The 19,007-nt window shown below is 39.6% G+C and overlaps 2 protein-coding genes across 5 annotated transcripts in view; both read left to right on the plus strand.

Annotated features, from left to right (window-relative positions):
- Positions 1-19,007, plus strand: part of GK5 (glycerol kinase 5) — a 94,448-nt gene that overhangs the window by 63,527 nt on the left and 11,914 nt on the right. For all 4 annotated transcript variants that reach the window (XM_070466644.1, XM_070466645.1, XM_070466646.1 and 1 more), the window contains one exon: positions 13,373-13,467. In XM_070466644.1, the coding sequence (XP_070322745.1) occupies positions 13,373-13,467 (95 nt within the window). The remainder of the gene's footprint in view (positions 1-13,372; positions 13,468-19,007) is intronic.
- LOC110126722 (RWD domain-containing protein 4) lies at positions 3,973-5,805 on the plus strand. The gene is given in 2 exon segments (XM_020876569.2): positions 3,973-4,618; positions 4,620-5,805. Coding segments are annotated over 2 exon segments (858 nt in total). The 5' UTR covers positions 3,973-4,129; the 3' UTR covers positions 4,989-5,805.

Consider the following 19,007-nt stretch of genomic DNA (forward strand, 5'->3'; position numbering starts at 1 on the left):
GGGTCTGACTAAGACATTCAGATTAAGTACAGAAGGCACATGTCTTGGCCTTGTAGTAGTTCTGTGTGAAGAAATTACTCAAAAGAACTAGAACAGAAAATCTCAAAATGGAGAAAGCAAAGGATACAAATAAGTGATTCCAAATAAAAATATATTTTTTCCTGGTAGCAGGTCAGACTTCTCTTTGTTCTATTTTATTTGGGCTGCTCTTATACCAAACTGACTTAAGTTTTCTTACTGTAATGTAAACACGTTGTTTTCATATATTAAGAACATTAAGAACATTTGGATATCCTTTTAGGAGATTGAATTGATCTTAATACCAAGAGCCCCTAATTAAGCTAGGCTTTAAGATTTCATGTGTGTTAATGCTTGGTCTACAAAAGAAAGTAGTATTTTTGTTGGATGCTTCAAAATGGTATTCTTTTTTTCTTCCTTCCCATGTGAAGAGCTGACTCATTTGAAAAGACCCTGTTGTTGGGAAAGACTGAGGGCAGGAGGAGAAGGGGACAACAGAGGATAAGATGGTCGGATGGCATCACTGACTCGATGGACATGGGTTTGGGTGAACTCTGGGAGTTAGTGATGGACAGGGAGGCATGGTGTGCTGCAGTTCATGGGGTCACAAAGAGTCGGACACAACTGAGCGACTGAACTGAACTGAACTGATGAATGCTTTTAATTCTGTGATGTGTCATTTGTGGGACAAATTGTTAATCAAGTATAGACAACAAAGTGTACCTGTTTTCTGTTTTTCATTCTTCTTTCTGTTTCATTTATATTTTTGTTTCAAGTCTGTGTAAATCCCTTTTCTCTCTCTCACACACACAGAGACACACACAACAACTACCACCACCAAATCCTTTTCTCAGTGCCATACTTGGAAAAGCAAGAGTGGAACATTGCAGCTTGTTAAGTAATACAGTTAGAATACAGTATTATGTAATACAGTTAGAATAGTAAAATGAACAGTAAAAGCAGTATTTAAATGCTACTTAGCCACTTGGAAATTTGAAAATATCTTTTCTAAGGTAGCATAGGGCCAAGGAAAAGCATTGGAAACACAATTTAATAGTAGAAAGTAAAGAAAATGACTGTAATTCTATAAAAAAGAAAATTTTATTATTTTTTTTTTAATTTATTTTTTTTATTTGTTGGAGGCTAATTATTTACAACATTGCAGTGGTTTTTGTCATACATTGAAATGGATTAGCCATGGATTTACATGTATTCCCCATCCCGGTCCCCCCTCCCACCTCCCTCTCCACCCCATCCCTCTGGGTCTTCCCAGTGCACCAGGCCTGAGCACTTGTCCCATGCATCCAACCTGGGCTGGTGATCTGTTTCACCCTAGATATACATGTTTCAATGCTGTTCTCTTGAAACATCCCGCCCTCGCCTTCTCCCACAGAGTCCACAAGTCTGTTCTATACATCTGAGTCTCTTTTTTCTTTTTTTTGCATATAAGGTTATCGTTACCATCTTTCTAGATTCCATATATATGTGTTAGTATACTGTAATGGTCTTTATCTTTCTGGCTTACTTCGCTCTGTATAATGGGTTCCAGTTTCACCCATCTCATTAGAACTGATTCAAATGAATTCTTTCTGATGGCTGAGTAATATTCCATGGTGTATATGTACCACAGCTTCCTCATCCATTCGTCTGCTGATGGGCATCTAGGTTGCTTCCATGACCTGGCTATTATAAACAGTGCTGCGATGAACATTGGGGTGCACGTGTCTCTTTCAGATCTGGTTTCCTCAGTGTGTATGCCTAGAAGTGGTATTGCTGGGTCATATGGCAGATCTATTTCCAGCTTTTTAAGGAATCTCCACACTGTTTTCCATAGTGGCTGTACTAATTTGCATTCCCACCAACAGTGTAAGAGGGTTCCCTTTTCTCCACACCCTCTCCAGCATTTATTGCTTGTAGACTTTTGGATAGCAGCCATCCTGACTGGTGTATAATGGTACCTCATTGTGGTTTTGATTTGCATTTCTCTGATAATGAGTGATGTTGAGCATCTTTTCATGTGTTTTTTTGCCATCCGTATGTCTTCCTTGGAGAAATGTCTGTTTAGTTCTTTGGCCCATTTTTTGATTGGGTCATTTATTTTTCTGGAGTTGAGCTGGAGGAGTTGCTTGTATATATTTGAGATTAATCCTTTGTCTGTTGCTTCATTTGCTATTATTTTCTCCCAATCTGAGGGCTGTCTTTTCACCTTGCTTATAGTATCCTTTGTTGTGCAAAAGCTTTTAAGTTTCATTAGGTCCCATTTGTTTATTTTTGCTTTTGTTTCTAAAATTCTGGGGTGTGGGTCATAGAGGATCCTGCTGTGATTTATGTCAGAGAGTGTTTTGCCTATGTTCTCCTCCAGGAGTTTTATAGTTTCTGGTCTTACATTTAGATCTTTAATCCATTTTGAGTTTATTTTTGTGTATGGTGTTAGAAAGTGTTCTAGTCTCATTCTTTTACAGGTGGTTGACCAGTTTTCCCAGCACCACTTGTTAAAGAGGTTGTCTTTTTTCCATTGTATATCCTTGCCTCCTTTGTCGAAGATAAGGTGACCATAGGTTCGTGGATTTATCTCTGGGCTTTCTATTCTGTTCCATTGATCTATATTTCTGTCTTTGTGCCAGTACCATACTGTCTTGATGACTGTGGCTTTGTAGTATAGTCCGAAGTCAGGCAGGTTGATTCCTCCAGTTCCATTCTTCTTTCTCAGGGTTACTTTGGCTATTCGAGGTTTTTTGTATTTCCATACAAACTGTGATATTATTTGTTCTAGTTCTGTAAAAAATACCTTTGGTAGTTTGATAGGGATTGCATTGAATTTATAGATTGCTTTGGGTAGAATAGCCATTTTGACAATATTGATTCTTCCAATCCATGAACACGGTATATTTCTCCATCTGTTTGTGTCCTCTTTGATTTCTTTCATCAGTGTTTTATAGTTTTCTATGTATAGGTCTTTTGTTTCTTTAGGTAGATATATTCCCAAGTATTTTATTCTTTTGGTTGCAATGGTGAATGGTATCGATTCCTTAATGATACTTGGAGGAAAATGATGAATGCTTATTAAGAAGCAAATAAAGAGAAGCATTTTAAATTTCTAAGCCAAAAGTGACAAAGGTATGCAAATCATGAAATTGAGAGAGATAATAAAAAGTAAATTGGTAAACTGATCTCTTTTATTTTATTATTTTTTTAAAACATCTTTAAGCTATAGGGATAACCACTAGACCATTCAGGTATAACCTAAATCAAACCCCTTATGACTATACAGTGGAAGTGAGAAATATATTTAAGAGACTAGATCTGATAGAGAGCCTGATGAACTATGGACGGAGGTTCGTGACATTGTACAGGAGACAGGGATCAAGACCATCCCCATGGAAAAGAAATACAAAAAGGCAAAATGGTTGTCTGAGGAGGCCTTACAAATAGCTGTGAGAAGAAGAGAAGAGAAAAGCAAAGGAGAAAAGGAAAGATATTCCCATTGAATGCAGAGTCCCAAAGAATAGCCAGGAGAGATAAGAAAGCCTTCCTCAGTGATCAGTGCAAAGAAATAGAGGAAAACAACAGAATGGGAAAGACTAGAGATCTCTTCAAGAAAATTAGAGATACCAAGGGAACATTTCATACAAAAATGGGCTCAGTAAAGGACAGAAACGGTATGGACCTAACAGAAGCAGAAGATATTAAGAAGAGGTGGCAAGAATACACAGAAGAACAGTAAAAAAAAAAAAAGATCTTTACGACCCAGATAATCACAGTGGTGTGATCACTCACCTAGAGCCAGACATCCTGGAATGTGAAGTCAAGTGGGCCTTAGAAAGCATCACTATGAACAAAGCTAGTGGATGTGATGGAATTCCAGTTGAGCTATTTCAAATCCTGAAAGATGATGCTGTGAAAGTGCTGCACTCAGTATGCCAGCAAATTTGGAAAACTCAGCAGTGGCCACAGGACTGGAAAAGATCAGTTTTCATTACAGTCCCTAAGAAAGGCAATCCCAAAGAACGCTCAAACTACCGCAGAATTGCACTCATCTCACACGCTAGTAAAGTAATGCTCAAAATTCTCCAAGCCAGGCTTCAGCAATATGTAAACCGAGAACTTCTAGATGTTCAAGCTGGTTTTAGAAAAGGCAGAGGAGGGGGCTTTTACGGTCACCGCCCGGCTGCCGCTCCTCCGAGTCCCCCGGCGCCCCGGCGGCCGCGGCCTCCCGGTCCCCCCGCCCGCGGCCCCACGGCTCTGCTCAGCCCGGACCTCGGGGGCGCGAGACTCTTCTGCCGCGCGAAGCGTGTGTCTCAGCAGCCCAGGGCGCCGGAGAGGGAGCGGCCCTGGCCTCAGGGCCATGGCCCTTGCTTCCTTTTCATTGTCGCGAAACGCCGTGCGCCCCGAGACCGGGGCGATGGGTGCCAACGAGGACCAGGAGATGGAACTGGAGGCATTACGCTCTATTTATGAAGGAGATGAAAGTTTCCGGGAATTAAGTCCAGTTTCATTTCAATACAAGATAGGTGAAAACGGAGATCCCAAAGCCTTCCTCATAGAGATTTCCTGGACAGAAACCTATCCGCAGACACCTCCCACCATATCCATGAATGCCTTTTTTTAACAACACCATATCATCAGACGTAAAACAGAGCATACTAGCCAAGTTACAGGAGGCGGTGGAAGTCCACCTCGGGACGGCCATGACCTACACGCTCTTTGAGTACGCCAAGGACCATAAGGACCAGTTCATGGAGAACCATCACCCCGTTCATTCTGCTACATCCATAAGCAACATCATCTCAGTTGAAACTCCTAGCACAGCCCCGTCAAGTAAGAAAAAAGATAAAAAGGAACAACTTTAAAAAGCCCAGAAACGTAAACTGGCAGATAAAACAGATCACAAAGGAGAACTTCCTCGAGGATGGAACTGGGTTGATGTGGTGAAGCATTTGAGCAAAACTGGCTCTAAGGACGATGAATAGCCCTTGGAATCTGAGACGAAGGAAGAGCATCCTTTAATAAGTAAACGGGGTTCAAAATCTTTCATTACTCTTTTCTGGTATTGAGGTGGCTTTTTATAAAACAATTGTTTTGTATGTTTCTTATGTTAAAAAAAAAGTTTCAAGTTGAAAAAGGAATCTGGTTGTATTAAATTATTTTCACAAACTTGCCTTAATAAAAGGTGAAAATGTTACTGTTTAGTATAATACTTTATGGAACCAGTTATAAACGGAGAAATGTGAGGAATTATAAATAATCAATGTCAATTTATGTGATCTTATTCCGGTGGATATGATATTTTTTAAAGGAGTTTTAAGCTCTTTTCAAATTCTTATCCCATTGGAGAATATGAATGAACAATGTGTTCACAGTATGATCCGTATTAATAGGCTTCTTATCTTTAAGTCTTTGTTCCTTCTTTCTTTTAATTACTGAAGCATAAATTGCTTCAGAGAGATTTAAATACTAGTATTTGAACTTTATATGTAATATTCTTTCTAGGTCCTTTTTATTTTTCAAGGGTGAACTGCTTTTTAAGAAATATATATCTGTTAATACTTTTGATTTGGGTAATGATGTTTGATCCTGAGAGCTTTCAATGATATGTGGAATCAGAGAAAGGAAAAAAAAAAAAGATCTGCCAAATACTTTAGAAAATATTTGAATAAAAGTGCTTGTTCCCATTTAAACCATTTCTCTTTGCTGCATATACCTAGATGGGAGTAAAAGATGCCTTAATATTTAATTTTTATATTGTTAAAGACAGTGGTTTTAATAAATTCCTATTTATCCATTGTGTATTTTTAGTTGTTTGGTAACTGAGTTCTAAGTGGTTTCACATAAAACTACATTTTAAGCCTTGTGCATTTTCCAGTACCCAAATGTATGTGTCAACCCAGGCATCCGTGTACAAATAGACATAGAAGTCTTTCAAATGCTGAACTGTAGTACTTGCTAGATTTTTTTTTAAGTCATTAATAGAGGAAACTATTAGTGCAGTTTTAGCAGGAAGTTACTGACATGTATGTGAGATAGTATATGCTCCCCAGCTTCAAAAATACTTCGACTACTGCCGTGGTTTCTGGAAAGGTCAGCTGTTGGTCCCTCAAGTTATACATGTGCACCTTGGGTCTGAGTTTCTAAAGAACAGTAAACTTTTAAAGACGTTTCCTTAGCAAGAGAGCAGATTGTTGTAGCCGTGGTTTTTGCTAGATTCACATAGGTGTCAGTTCAATCGATTGAAATCTAACGTAAGCATAACTACAGTGAAGAAGCTCAGTCTCATTTTTAAATGCTGAATCACATTTTTATTGCTTGGATTAATACGATGGAGACATCAAAATTCAGGACCACTGGAATACGCTAACTTTTGTTTTCGTGTTGTGTGCGTAATTTCTGTTGTGCCAATTTGCTTGTTTTTTGAAGAAACAAATTGCTACGTCTGCTAGTAGGAAAAAAATGCTTTGTTTTATGCAGAAGGTTCTGAAATTATTCAGGTGTGTCATGGTTCATAGATTACAAAGAATGATGCTAGTTAAATGCCAATGAACTATTTTTACTCTTTTTATATGAAATGTACAAATTCCGGGGGACGATGGTGGCAGCGGTGCGTCTTCCTACCTTACGTAAAACACTCGAACATCCTCATCAAGGTTGCCATCATCTGGTTAATACTCCCAGTATATTATTTTGCCAAAGTCTGTTGTATGGAATGATGTAACAAGCAATAAAACCTTAATCACAAAAAAAAAAAAAAAAAAAAGGCAGAGGAACCAGAGATCAAATTGCCAATATCCGCTGGATCATCGAAAAAGCAAGAGAGTTCCAGAAAAACATCTATTTCTGCTTTATTGACTGTGCCAAAGCCTTTGACTGTGGATCACAATAAACTGTGGAAAATTCTGAAAGAGATGGGAATACCAGACCACCTGACCCACCTCTTGAGAAACCTGTATGCAGGTCAGGAAGCAACAGTTAGAACTGGACATGGAACAACAGACTGGTTCCAAATGGGAAAAGGAGTACGTCAAGGCTGTATATTGTCACCCTGCTTGTTTAACTTATATGCAGAGTACATCATGAGAAACGCTGGGCTGGAGGAAGCAAAGCTGGAATCAAGATTGCTGGGTGAAATATCAATAACATCAGATATGCAGATGACACCACCCTTATGGCAGAAAGTAAAGAGGAACTAAAAAGCCTCTTGATGAAAGTGAAAGAGGAGAGTGAAAAAGTTGGCTTAAAGCTTAACATTCAGAAAACTAAGATCATGGCATCTGGTCCCATCACCTCATGGGAAATAGATGGGGAAACAGTGGAAACAGTGTCAGACTTTATTTTTTTGGGCTCCAAAATCACTGAAGATGGTGATTGCAGCCATGAAATTAAAAGATGCTAAAAAAAATAATAATAATAAAAAATAAAAGATGCTTACTCCTTGGAAGGAAAGTTACGACCAACCTAGATAGCATATTAAAAAGCAGAGACATTACTTTGCCAACAAAGGTCCGTCTAGTCAAGGCTGTGGTTTTTCCAGTGGTCATGTATGGATGTGAGAGCTGGACTGTGAAGAAAGCTGAGCGCCGAAAAATTGATGCTTTTGAACTGGGGTGTTGGAGAAGACTCTTGAGAGTCCCTTGGACTGCAAGGAGATCCAACCAGTCCATCTAAAGGAGATAAGTCCTGAGTGTTCATTAGAAGGACTGATGCTGAAGCTGAAACTCCAATACTTTGGCCACCTCATGTGAAGAGTTGACTCATTGGAAAAGACCCTGATGCTGGGAGGGATTGGGGGCAGGAGGAGAAGGGGACGACAGAGGATGAGATGGCTGGATGGCATCACCGACTCGATGGGCATGAGTTTGAGTAAACTCTGGGAGTTGGTGATAGACAGGGAGGCCTGGCGTGCTGCGATTCATGGGGTCACAAAGAGTCGGACACGACTGAGCAACTGAACTGAACTGAAGTTACCCAGGGTATAAATATGTATATGGAGAGACAGAGAGGAAAGGAAGAGACAATGAGAACTGTTTCAACTTTTTGTTTTGAAATAATTTCAAAATTATAAAAATAGTGCAAAAATTCTTATATACCTTTTATCCCAGATTTGCCATGTTTCAACATCTTGCCATGACTACTATATCTGTCTATTATCCACCCATTCATCTTTCCATCCAGTATGCTCTTGTTGTTGTTGTTTAGTTGCTCAGTCATGTCTGACTCTTTGTGACTCCATGGGCTGTAGCCCTCCATACTCCTTTGTCCTTGAAATTCTCCAGGCAAGAATAATGGAGTGGGTTTCCATTTCCTTCTCCAGGGGCTTTTCTTACCCAGGGATCAAATTGTCATACCCAGTATTGGCAGGCACATTTTTTACCACTGAGCCACCAGCAAAACCCCCAATATGCTATAAAATAGATAAATATCTATGTAATTTTCTCAGCTCTTTGGTAATAGATTGCATGTATCTTACTCCTTTTCCTGTAGTATTTCACTGTGTTATTTCCTAAGAACAAGAATATCCTCTTACCTAATATTCTCTTCTTCCTAATATTCTTAGGAATATTATCTTCCTAAGAACAAGAATCCCTCAAGTGAGATTATTAACTTCAGAAAATTTAACATTGGGTCCTGTACTTTCATCAGATTTACAGTCTACATTCCAATTTTGTCATATGTCCCAATCCTGTCGTTCATGGCAATCTTTTTCCACTACAGAATCCAGTCCAGGATATGTGTGTGTGTTAGTCACTCAGTTGTGTCTGATTCTTTGTGACTCCATGGACTGTAGCCCTCCAGTCTCCTTTGTCTATGAGATTTGCCAGGCAAGAGCAGTGGAATGGGTAGCCATTCCATTCCCCAGGGGCTCTTCCTGACCCAGGGATCGAACATGCATCCCCTGCATTGCAGGCAGATTCTTTAGTGTCTGAGCCACCAGGGAAGCCCATGATTGCTTATAAGTTCCTATAATCTAGGACAGTTTCCTCAGCTTTGCTTTGTTTTTCATGCCACTGATATTTTTGAAGAATATCCGTTATTTTCTAGAATGTCTCTCAATGTGGGTTTTTCATGTCTCTACGACCCCATGGACTGTAGCCCGCCAGGCTTGTTTGTCCATGGGGACTCTCCAGGTAAGAATACTGGAGTGGGTTGCCATGCCTTCCTCCAGGGGATCTTCCTGACCCTGTCTCCTGAAACCCATGTCTCTTATGTCTCCTGCATTGGCTGGCAGACTCTTTACTCCTAATGCCACCTGGAAAGCCCTTTCATGTCTAGATCTAGGTAATGTATTTGGGTTGAAATTATAAATAAGTGATAATGTGTCTTTCTCAGAATACATACCTGTAGATGCAGAATGTTCCTTATTCCTGTTTTGGTTCTGTTAATTTTGTTCACATGAATAAGATATTTTCTGATTTCTCTGCTGTATAATTACTATTTTTTGTCATAAGTAATATGTTGGTAGATAATTTGCAATTAGGTGATATCCCTTTTTTCACCAAACTTCCCCCACCCCCTAAATTCAGGTTTCATTGATGTTTCATACCTGGATCAGTCTTTACTGGGATGGCTCAAAAAATGGTATTTTCTGGTTCCATTTTTCCATTCTGTTTATTAGTTAACATTCTGTTGTTATATTAGGAAGAGCCCTCCATTTCCTCTGTTATTATTGATATAAACTAATGGTTTCTTATTTCATTCAGCAGGTTATAACTTCTAGTTCTTACTTATGTGTTTTAATTCTCAATAGTCCCAGATTTGGTCAGTGAAAATCTCCTTAAACTGGCTTAGAAATGTCTATCTGTATTCTTTCTTTTTTTTTAATGAAAATTATGCTTTAGTAATGGCATTAAAATCCAAATTTAACAAGTATCTTTCTTCATTGTTGTACAAGACTTCTGCTGCTGCTGCTAAGTCACTTCAGTCGTATCCGACTCTGTGTAACCCCATAGACGGCAGCCCACCATGCTCCCCCATCCCTGGGATTCTCCAGGCAAGAATACTGGAGTGGGTTGCCATGTCCTTCTCCAATGCATGAAAGTGAAAAGTGAAAGTGAAGTCGCTCAGTCATCCGACTCTTAGCGACCCCATGGACCGCAGCCTACCAGGCTCCTCCATCCATGGGATTTTCCAGGCAAGAGTACTGGAGTGGGGCGCCATTGCCTTCTCCGTATCTGTATTCTTTTTTTTTTTAGCATTTGCTTAATTTCTGGCACAACATGATAAATTTATCTTGTGTTTTTCGTATCTGCCATCAAGTTTTCCAGTGAGCCCTGCCTCCTTTTAGGGGGAAATGGTATTTAAAACCAATGACGGAGGGAATTCTCTAGTGGTCCGGTGGTTAGAACACACTTTTACTGGGGGGACCTGGTTCAATCCATGGTTGGGAAACTAAGATCCCTCGTGCCATGGGGTGCAGTCCCCCAAAATAAATAAATATACAATTTCATAAATTAAAAAAAATTTTTAAATATATAAGAACAATGACTAGAGCTAGAAATGTAGAAATGTGTGTGTGTGTACGAGAGAAGGGTCCCTGTTTTATATTTTTATCTCCCTTTTTCCACACTGAGAACCCTAGCCCCCAACACAATATTATTTGCTCAGTCATTTGCTCAATCTTTAAATATACACCAAAGAATTTGAATTACTAGACCTATACCACTGCAACAAACAGCATTCAAGATTGTTTGCAGAGTTTTTTTTTTCTTTATAGTAAGCGTATATGGTCAAACCATGCTATTCAAATTTACTTAGATTAATTCTTTTTCTTCTCCCTTCACTGAGTTTATTAACTTGAAAAGAATTGGGTTTATTTGTTTTTGTCATCATTCATTTTTAGTTTTCCCTGCTGCATCCTTTTTGAGCACCTTTTTTTTAGTGTGGAATTTTAATATGATTTCTAAGTAAAATTCGTAAAAGGAACAATTGACTTCCCTCTCCTATCCCTTCATCTTGTCTTCCTTCCCCTTGTAGAGAGTCACTTCATTGGTTTTTGGTTTATCTCTCCTCTTTTTTTTTTTTGCAAAAACATGAAAATACAATGTTTTTTCTCTCTTTTTCAGGTAGAATGAAAAATCATTCAAAAATCAAGAACAAGGGGATTATTTCCCCACTCTCTGTTCTGTAGGAGACCCCTGACTCCTCCTTCTCCTCAAATCAGAAAGAAAGGGCTTCCTCAGAAGCTCTTCATGATTACTCCCAGTGTGCAGACCCAAGTTTCAGGTTTCACGCTGTCCCTGGTTCTAGGACAGGAGATATCAGAGAAAATAAAGAAGAGGAAATTCACTGCCGGTTTGGTGGTAGTGACAGTTCCCTGGTTGGACTGCCTGCTTATTCTTTTGCGTCCTTAGATAGCTCTGCTGTAATCCATCCAGGATTCCATCCAGGCTTCTTTGTTGCATTCAGTAGGAGAGATTGAGTGAAGTCTGTTTACTCCTAAAGACTTGCTGTCAAGAAGCTCATATGAGAACAGTTTAAGTAGAAGATTATTTAGAGAAATTCCTCAAGCAAGAACAGAATAACCAGTAAAGAATGTGAACAAACTAGATTTTTTTCCCCCTGTTTCCTTGTCTGTTACCAGAATCTTTCCTCAAACCTGCCATTTAGTATAGTTTCTACATCTTGATTTTAAAAGTTAGACATTTGGACATGATTTCTTAAATATATAGATTTTAAGAGCAGTATTTTCTTAATAGTTTTTGAAGTGTTATCTGGACATTTTGAACAAATGAATGTAATATGGATTTATGGATTTAAATAACTATCATTTTTAGTAAAATTTGCAATAATTATTGAGCAATCCATATTAATGTTAGTTTTATCACACATGCATAAATGCTCAGTCATGTCCGACTCTTTGTGGCCCCAAGGACCATAGCCCACTGGGGTCCTCTGTGCATGGGTTTTCCTAGTCCAAAATACTGGAGTGGGTTGCCATTTCCTTCTCTAGGGGATCTCCTCAACCCAGGGATTGAACACGCATCTCTGGCATCTCCTGCATTGTAGTTTTATCATAAATGTTCCATAATCCTCTTGTCTTTAATAAATTTTTCATTTTTACAGTGTAAGGCCAACAATATTTATTATGACCAAGTGTTGATCCTTTTCACTTGATCTATGCTGTCATTCTCACATGCTTATTCAGGAGTCACTTTACAAACAAATGTATCTGAATGGCCAGTGAAAAATATTTCAATTTTGTTAGCTAACAGAGAAGTAAGAAGTCAAGTTATTGTGCAATTCCAACTAATAGTGAAAATGAAAACCATAGACAGTATCAATTGTTAGTAAGAATATAGAGTAACTGGAACTCTCATATGGCTGACAGGAGCCTTAAATTGGTTTTAAAAAAAAAAAACCCACTTTGGAAAATGATTTGGCAATGTCTGCTAAAGCTAGTGTAAATGTGAAAATCCTAGGACTCGCAATTCCATCCCTTGGTATATAACAACCAGAAATATGTACAGATACTTACCAAAAGGAAGATACATGTGTATTTAAAGTGGCCTGTTTATATTAGCCAAAAACTGGAAACTCCCTACATATATGTCAGCTGTAGAACAGTTGAATGAATTGTGTTTGGTGAGAATGGAATATGATACAGCTATGAGAATGAGTGAAGTACAGCTGCTTGTAACAAAATGAACGAAGTTCACAAGCGTGTTGTTTAACAAAAGCAATTGGTATCTTGATCTTGGTGTTGGCTTCCTGAGTGTATCCACACTGAAAATTCTTCCAGCTTTATACTTAGAACCTGTTTGTCTTCCTGTGTTCATCTTCCTATATTATATACTTCAGTAAAAAAATATACTAAATTGGATCTTGATTTATTTTTGTTTGTTTTATAAAGACTGACTTTTAGTATATGTATTACCAGCCCTTTGTAGAACTCATTAGAATAGTTTTTCAGTTGACTCTCTTAGTTGTTATAGGTTAATATGTTTGACTGTTCTAGTTGTTACAGTAGCTGACCTTTTCATCAGAAAACTAGAATGAGTGTTATCTTTAGGAGAATTTTTTTTAATGCCAAAAAACACATAGAATTGATTTTTAATCAGCCCAAATATATTTAAATAAAAAACTAAGGCCTGCTCATACAAAGCCCATCTATGAGGGTTCTCGTTTCCCTTACTCCTTCCATGGGCTGTAAACCTTTGCAGTGGGAGAACCCACATAACACTAGAGCTGCTTGCCTTTTTGTTGACCCTTTTAAGTGAGCAACCTTTCACATAATATTTGTAATAAATGTTGATGCAATGAATACTAGTCATGTAGTATAATTCTGTTTGTCCCTCCCCAACCTCTTCGTTTTGTTTTAGGGTTTTTTTTTTTTTTTGGTTGTTGTTTGTTTTTGTTTTTGCAGATCTGTTCACAGATGCTGCTGAAACTGAAAAAATGGCCAAAAGCTTGGAAGATTCTGAAGGAGTTTATTTTGTTCCATCTTTTAGTGGATTGCAGGTATTTTTTTTAAAAGTTAATTGCAATTACAAACATTTCCTTTTTCTTGTTGTTTTGCTGTCTAGTTGCTCATTCACGTCTGACTCTTTTGTAGCCCATGGACTGTAGCCCATTAGGCTCCTCAGTCCATGGGATTATCTTTGCAAGAATACTGGAGTGGGTTGCCATTTCTTCCCCCATGGGATCTTCCCACCCCAGGGATTGAACTCATGTATCAGTGTTTCCTACATTGCAGGCATATTCTTTATTGCTGAGCCACCTGGGAAGCCCCTTCCCTCTTCTTAATCACACTTAATATTATATAACTACTATTCCCTTATCTGAAACTGTGAGCACTGAACAGAACTAAGAGGGAAAAGGTACTTTCTAGGGCTGAGAAGTTGTGTTTTTTCTTTAATGATTATCAAGCTTTAAGTTTGTTACAGTTTTGTGTTTTTTTTTAAAACAGTGTTTTATTTCATTTTTATTTTTGGCTGCACCATGTTGCATGCAGGATCTTAGTTGCCCAACCAAGGTTGAACCTGTGCCCCCTGCACTGGAAGCACAGTCTACATCACTGGACCATCAGGGAAATCCCAGAAGTTGTGTTTTGATCTGGCATGAATTCCACAAGAGGGAAGAGCAAATTCTCCTGGCTTCTGCTTAGAACTCCATCTCTGTGGAAACTAAAAGTTGGCAGGTTTATTATAGAACTTTTACATAAGACCCATGGTTACTTTATCATGACTAAAAATAGCCGTTTCTCAGTGAGGGAAAATAGATCAGTAAATTGGCATTCTTTACTTAGATGAGGTTTACCACTGAGAATTAGAAAAGTAATATTAAGGTATATACTACACCAATATTTTTGTTGTTTATAAGTTTCAACCAATATTTCAACCAATATTTTGTTGTTTATAAGTTTCATTAACTTTAAAAAAAAAAAATCAGAATTTCTTTTGGTTAATTGTAGTGTGGGATGATGTTTACTTTGCCTAACTGAAAAGTGAACTCAGTAAAAGGCTTGATTTTATAATATTTGATTTTGTATTTAACTGAAAGATCTGTGATACTCTCTCTAATTTTAGCATATTGTTACAAAGACTTTTAAAAACTGTTTCCAGGTGTAGTATTATATAAACAAAATTCCTTTTGGGGGTGGGGAGGTGGAGTTAGTTCTGTTAATACTCCTCAAAATCTCTCCACTAAATATTTCCTCTTTCTAAAAATAAAAATTTCTTCTCCTTCTAGTCTATTCTATACTCAAGCAATCAGTTATAAGAAACCCCAAATTTAAAAGTTTGGATGGGGGCTCCCTTGGCAGTCCAGTGGTTAAGACTCCCCACTTTCAGTGTGAGGGGCATAGGTTCGATCCCTGACTAGGAAACTAATATCCTGGATGCCATGCATCATAGCCCAGAAAACATAACAAAAACAAAATAAAAGTTTGGATAATATAATGTAGAACCTCGTGAAAAAGAATTAGATAGAATTAGGTCAGGGTAGTTTTAAATCCCTAAAAATAGACCATATTTTCAAACTATAGTTTTAAACAAGCATTATTTTAATATCTCTGATAATTTCCTTCTGTATACTTTATCCTAAAACACTAAGAGGTTATAGACTACATATAGAGATTGCATTGTATCTTCTTCAGAGCAGTGCGAGGCACTTGACGATCATCCATGCTAGGACAGGGAACACAGAATATTTGTCTGATTGAGGTTTGAGGGGGAAGATTAGATGAAGAGTTGTCATCAGCAAATTGAAGTCGCTCAGTCGTGTCCGACTCGTAGCAACCCCATGGACTGCAGCCTACCAGGCTCCTCCACCCATGGGATTTTCCAGGCAAGAGTACTGGAGTGGGTTGCCATTGCCTTCTCTAAGGGAGGGTTTAATTAGTTGACTGTGGATCCTTCCCTTTTTGAAAAACGTGCTGTGGGACCTCACTGTGACTCTGTCTTGGTAACTCTGTCTCTAACTTCTCTACCAACTCATATCCCTGTAAAAATAATATGAAATATATAATTTAAAACCCCAAGGTAATGCTAGAGTCCTAAAGATTAGATGACACTATCACTCATATGGGTTTTAATTTTGTGTTACTCACAGAGTATCCCTGTCCTGCCATGCATGTAACCTGGCCACGTGCTGAGGTGGGGTGGGGGAGGACCACAGGACAGTTATTTCCTAATGTAAAATGAAACTCTCAATTGGAAACTGAAAGTTAATTCAAGCAACAATAGTGTGTTGATACTAAGCTGTTCAGAAAATAGTGGGGAGATGACTTATAAGCTGCCAGCATCAACAACTAGAGAAAATGTGGGCTAGGAGAATGGAAGGAAGGAAGGGTTATGTATCTGTGATACTGCCTTTGATTTTAGAAAACTGTTACAGCTGCAGATAGTGGAAGGCAGGATATTAAAGGCTCCTAATAACCTCAGGGGTGTCAGCTGAGAAAGGGGCATTGGAGGAACTTCGCAGACAGATGAACTTGTGGGACAGCCACAGTAGGGAATGGGCCAGAGGGGCTAGAGCTTGGGGTTGTACACTGGGTGGCATCGATTGGTGCAGCCACTGTGGCTTTGTCTAGGGAGGTGCATGCTAAACTAGAGCACCCCTCACAGGTATCAGAGGCAAGCATCAGTCATCGTCTACTTGATGCTGAAGTTACTGTGACATTGGCCGTACATAGCAGGGTGGGCAGGACCTTGAGCTAAGTGCCAGTCTTCAGCAGATGAGTAGGCACGCTCCAATGAGGGTTCTTAGATTTGCAAGGAACCGGCTTGCTTACCTCCACTCCCCCAAGAGGAGCTGTCTATCCACATACTCCTGAGCATTGGGAATGGAGATGAGTTAGCAGCTAACTTGGTAATTCTCAGTGTTCTTCTCTGTGGTTTCTGCCTCTCTCTGGTTCTGCTTTTTTCTTCTCCTTACCAGCTTTGCTCTGTATCCTTTCTTCCTCATAGCTTCTGCTTATTGTCATTCATATCCTTCAACTTTCTGCCTTTTCACAGTTTGGAAATAAATACAGCCTTCTTCCGCCTTGTGCATCCTTTCCCCATCAGCTTCCTCTGAAGAGTTTCCTCACGCACATTTCCAGGGGAGGACTCTGATTGGGCTACCTTGTGTTTTCAAGCCTTGGTAGACATTGAGTCAGTTGTGTTCATGCCCTGCAGTTGTGGTGCCAGCAGTGGGGTTGGGGCTTGAAACACGGCTGCTTTAGACAAGGATTCAGGTGGTTTGCTGAGACCTCCTCTCCCTGTGGCCAGCAGAGGCTGTGAACTCCCCCTCTAGTTCTGTAATGACTGGGATGTCTGAGCCACGGAAAGGTAAAGGGAGATAAAGCATGATGCTGATACAGACCTTAGCAAACCCTGACAGCAGAGGTACAGTGGCCGATGGTGGTCATGGGAGACTAGAACAGTGTCCTCCTGGTCCTGGAGTGTTGAAGCCTGAGGACCTGCCACTGAATGCCATTTGTCTAGCCCAGAGCCAGGCTTGTTAGAGCAACCAACCACAAAATCAGTGGAAGACACATCTCAGAGTTACTTAAGGGTTAGGGGAGTTGATTTACAATGGAAGGAAATCTTGAGAAAGCATAGTGAAAGAGTTATGAAGAAATTGAGTAGTAGTGGGAAGGGTTTGAATGAGAAATGACAACTAAAATTCAGATTGTGAGAGGACTTCCCTGGTGCTCCAGGGATTTGGACTTCACCTTCCTGTGCAGACTGTGTGGGTTTGAACCCTGATCAGGGAACTAAGATGCTACATGCCCACTGGCCAGAAAAAAACCAAGACATAAATATTAGAAGCAATATTGTAACACATCAATAAAGACTTTAAAAATGGTCCTCATAAAAAAAAAAATCTTAAACTAAAAATTGTAGTGGCAGCTAACCTGTGAATATGTACTGTGTCTCGGGCACTGTCATAAATTCTTCACATGTGATGTCTTATTTAATGCTCAGTAACTCAATAAGGTAGAAAATACTTGCATCATTCCATTCTGAAACTGAGGAAACTGAGGTTTGGAGCCGTTCTGTCACTTGGCAGACAGAGATTCTTTGGACAAGAAGCCTTGTCTAAAGCAGCCATTTTTCAAGCCCCAGACTGGCAGCCTCACACAGCCAGTGAGTGACACAGCTAGCTTTTAGGACTCTGAAGTCCAGGTTCTTAACCACTCTGCCAGGCTGTTTCATGGTGTAGCATAAAATATTCTTACAATGCTAAGACAACTAGAGCCAGAGGAACTTACTTTTATGGTCTAGATTGACAAGGGTAAGAGGCATGGTGGCATGAACCATCCTGCAAGCCCCCAGGAAATTAGGCTGAAGTTCCGCTGGGGACAAGGGCCTGCTGGGGCAGGTAGTCTGTGCCCCAGGCAGGAGTCTGCTGATTTTGCTCAGGGAACCACACAAAACTTTGCTGAGTCCTGTTGTTTCTGGTCTGTTGATGATTCTGGAGAGCTCCCCTGATGGGCTTGGCAGTGATAGATTGAAGGTGTGGCTGGAGGCTGTCTGCCCTGGCAAGATGTGACCAGGCCTTTTAAAAGGACATTGTTTTTCCTGTTTTATCCTCCCAAAGAGAGATTTACTTGGATTAACAAATGCAGGGATGTTGTAACCTATAAAGAAATTTTTAGGTTTCTATGGAATTTATAACCCCTCAAGTTGGCTTATTACTAATGGTAAAATATGTTCATAGCTATTTGTACGAAAGTGATTTCAAGCCAGTTCTATCAAGATTTTATGTGGTATATTGGAAGAAGTCATTTTTATGCAGGAAAAAAACCATAGCAAAGGAATTCCCTGACAGTCCAGGGAAATTTCACTGTCAGGGGGTAGTTCAATCCCTGGTGGAGGAGCTGAAATCCCACAAGCTACGTGGTGTGCCCAAAAAATAAAAACAAAAAAATAGCATACTGTGCTGTACTTTTGGTCGCTCAGTCATGTCCAACTCTTTGCGACCCCATGGACTGTAGCCCACCAGGCTCTTCTGTCCATGGGGATTCTGCAGGCAAGAATACTGGAGTGGGTTGCCATGTCCTCCTCTAGGGGGTCTTCCCAACCCGGGGATCGAACCCAGGTCTCCCACATTGAAGGCAGATTTTTTACCATCTGAGCCACCAGGAAAGCCCTAGCATACTACTAGGGACTAATTGAACTGGTTGAGTCTGACCCATCTTTGTTTTACTGTATTCTGTCATTTGGTATATAGACCAGCTTTACTGTATGTCAGCTTTTACTGTGTAAATCACCAACAGGTATTAATCATTGTGGAAAATTATCAAAATAAAATCACAGGAGGAAGAACATCTAGGTCATGGTAAAGATAAGACGTAAAGCAGAATTTCTTCAATTGAGACATTAGGAAAAGTATTGTTTGTTCGTGGATTCAGCAGATGTGTACTGATCCCTTGCTGGGGGCCAGGTGCAGTGCCAGGCCCCAGAGATACATGTGAACACATCAGATGAGTTTCTGCCTGTGATGCTAACAGTGTAGCGGGGAAGATGCAGTTTCAACAAACTGTGATGATAAACTGTGGCACGTGATATGAT

This window comes from Odocoileus virginianus, chromosome 4 (genome assembly GCF_023699985.2).
Source record: "Odocoileus virginianus isolate 20LAN1187 ecotype Illinois chromosome 4, Ovbor_1.2, whole genome shotgun sequence".
NCBI classification, from domain to species: Eukaryota; Metazoa; Chordata; class Mammalia; order Artiodactyla; family Cervidae; genus Odocoileus; species Odocoileus virginianus.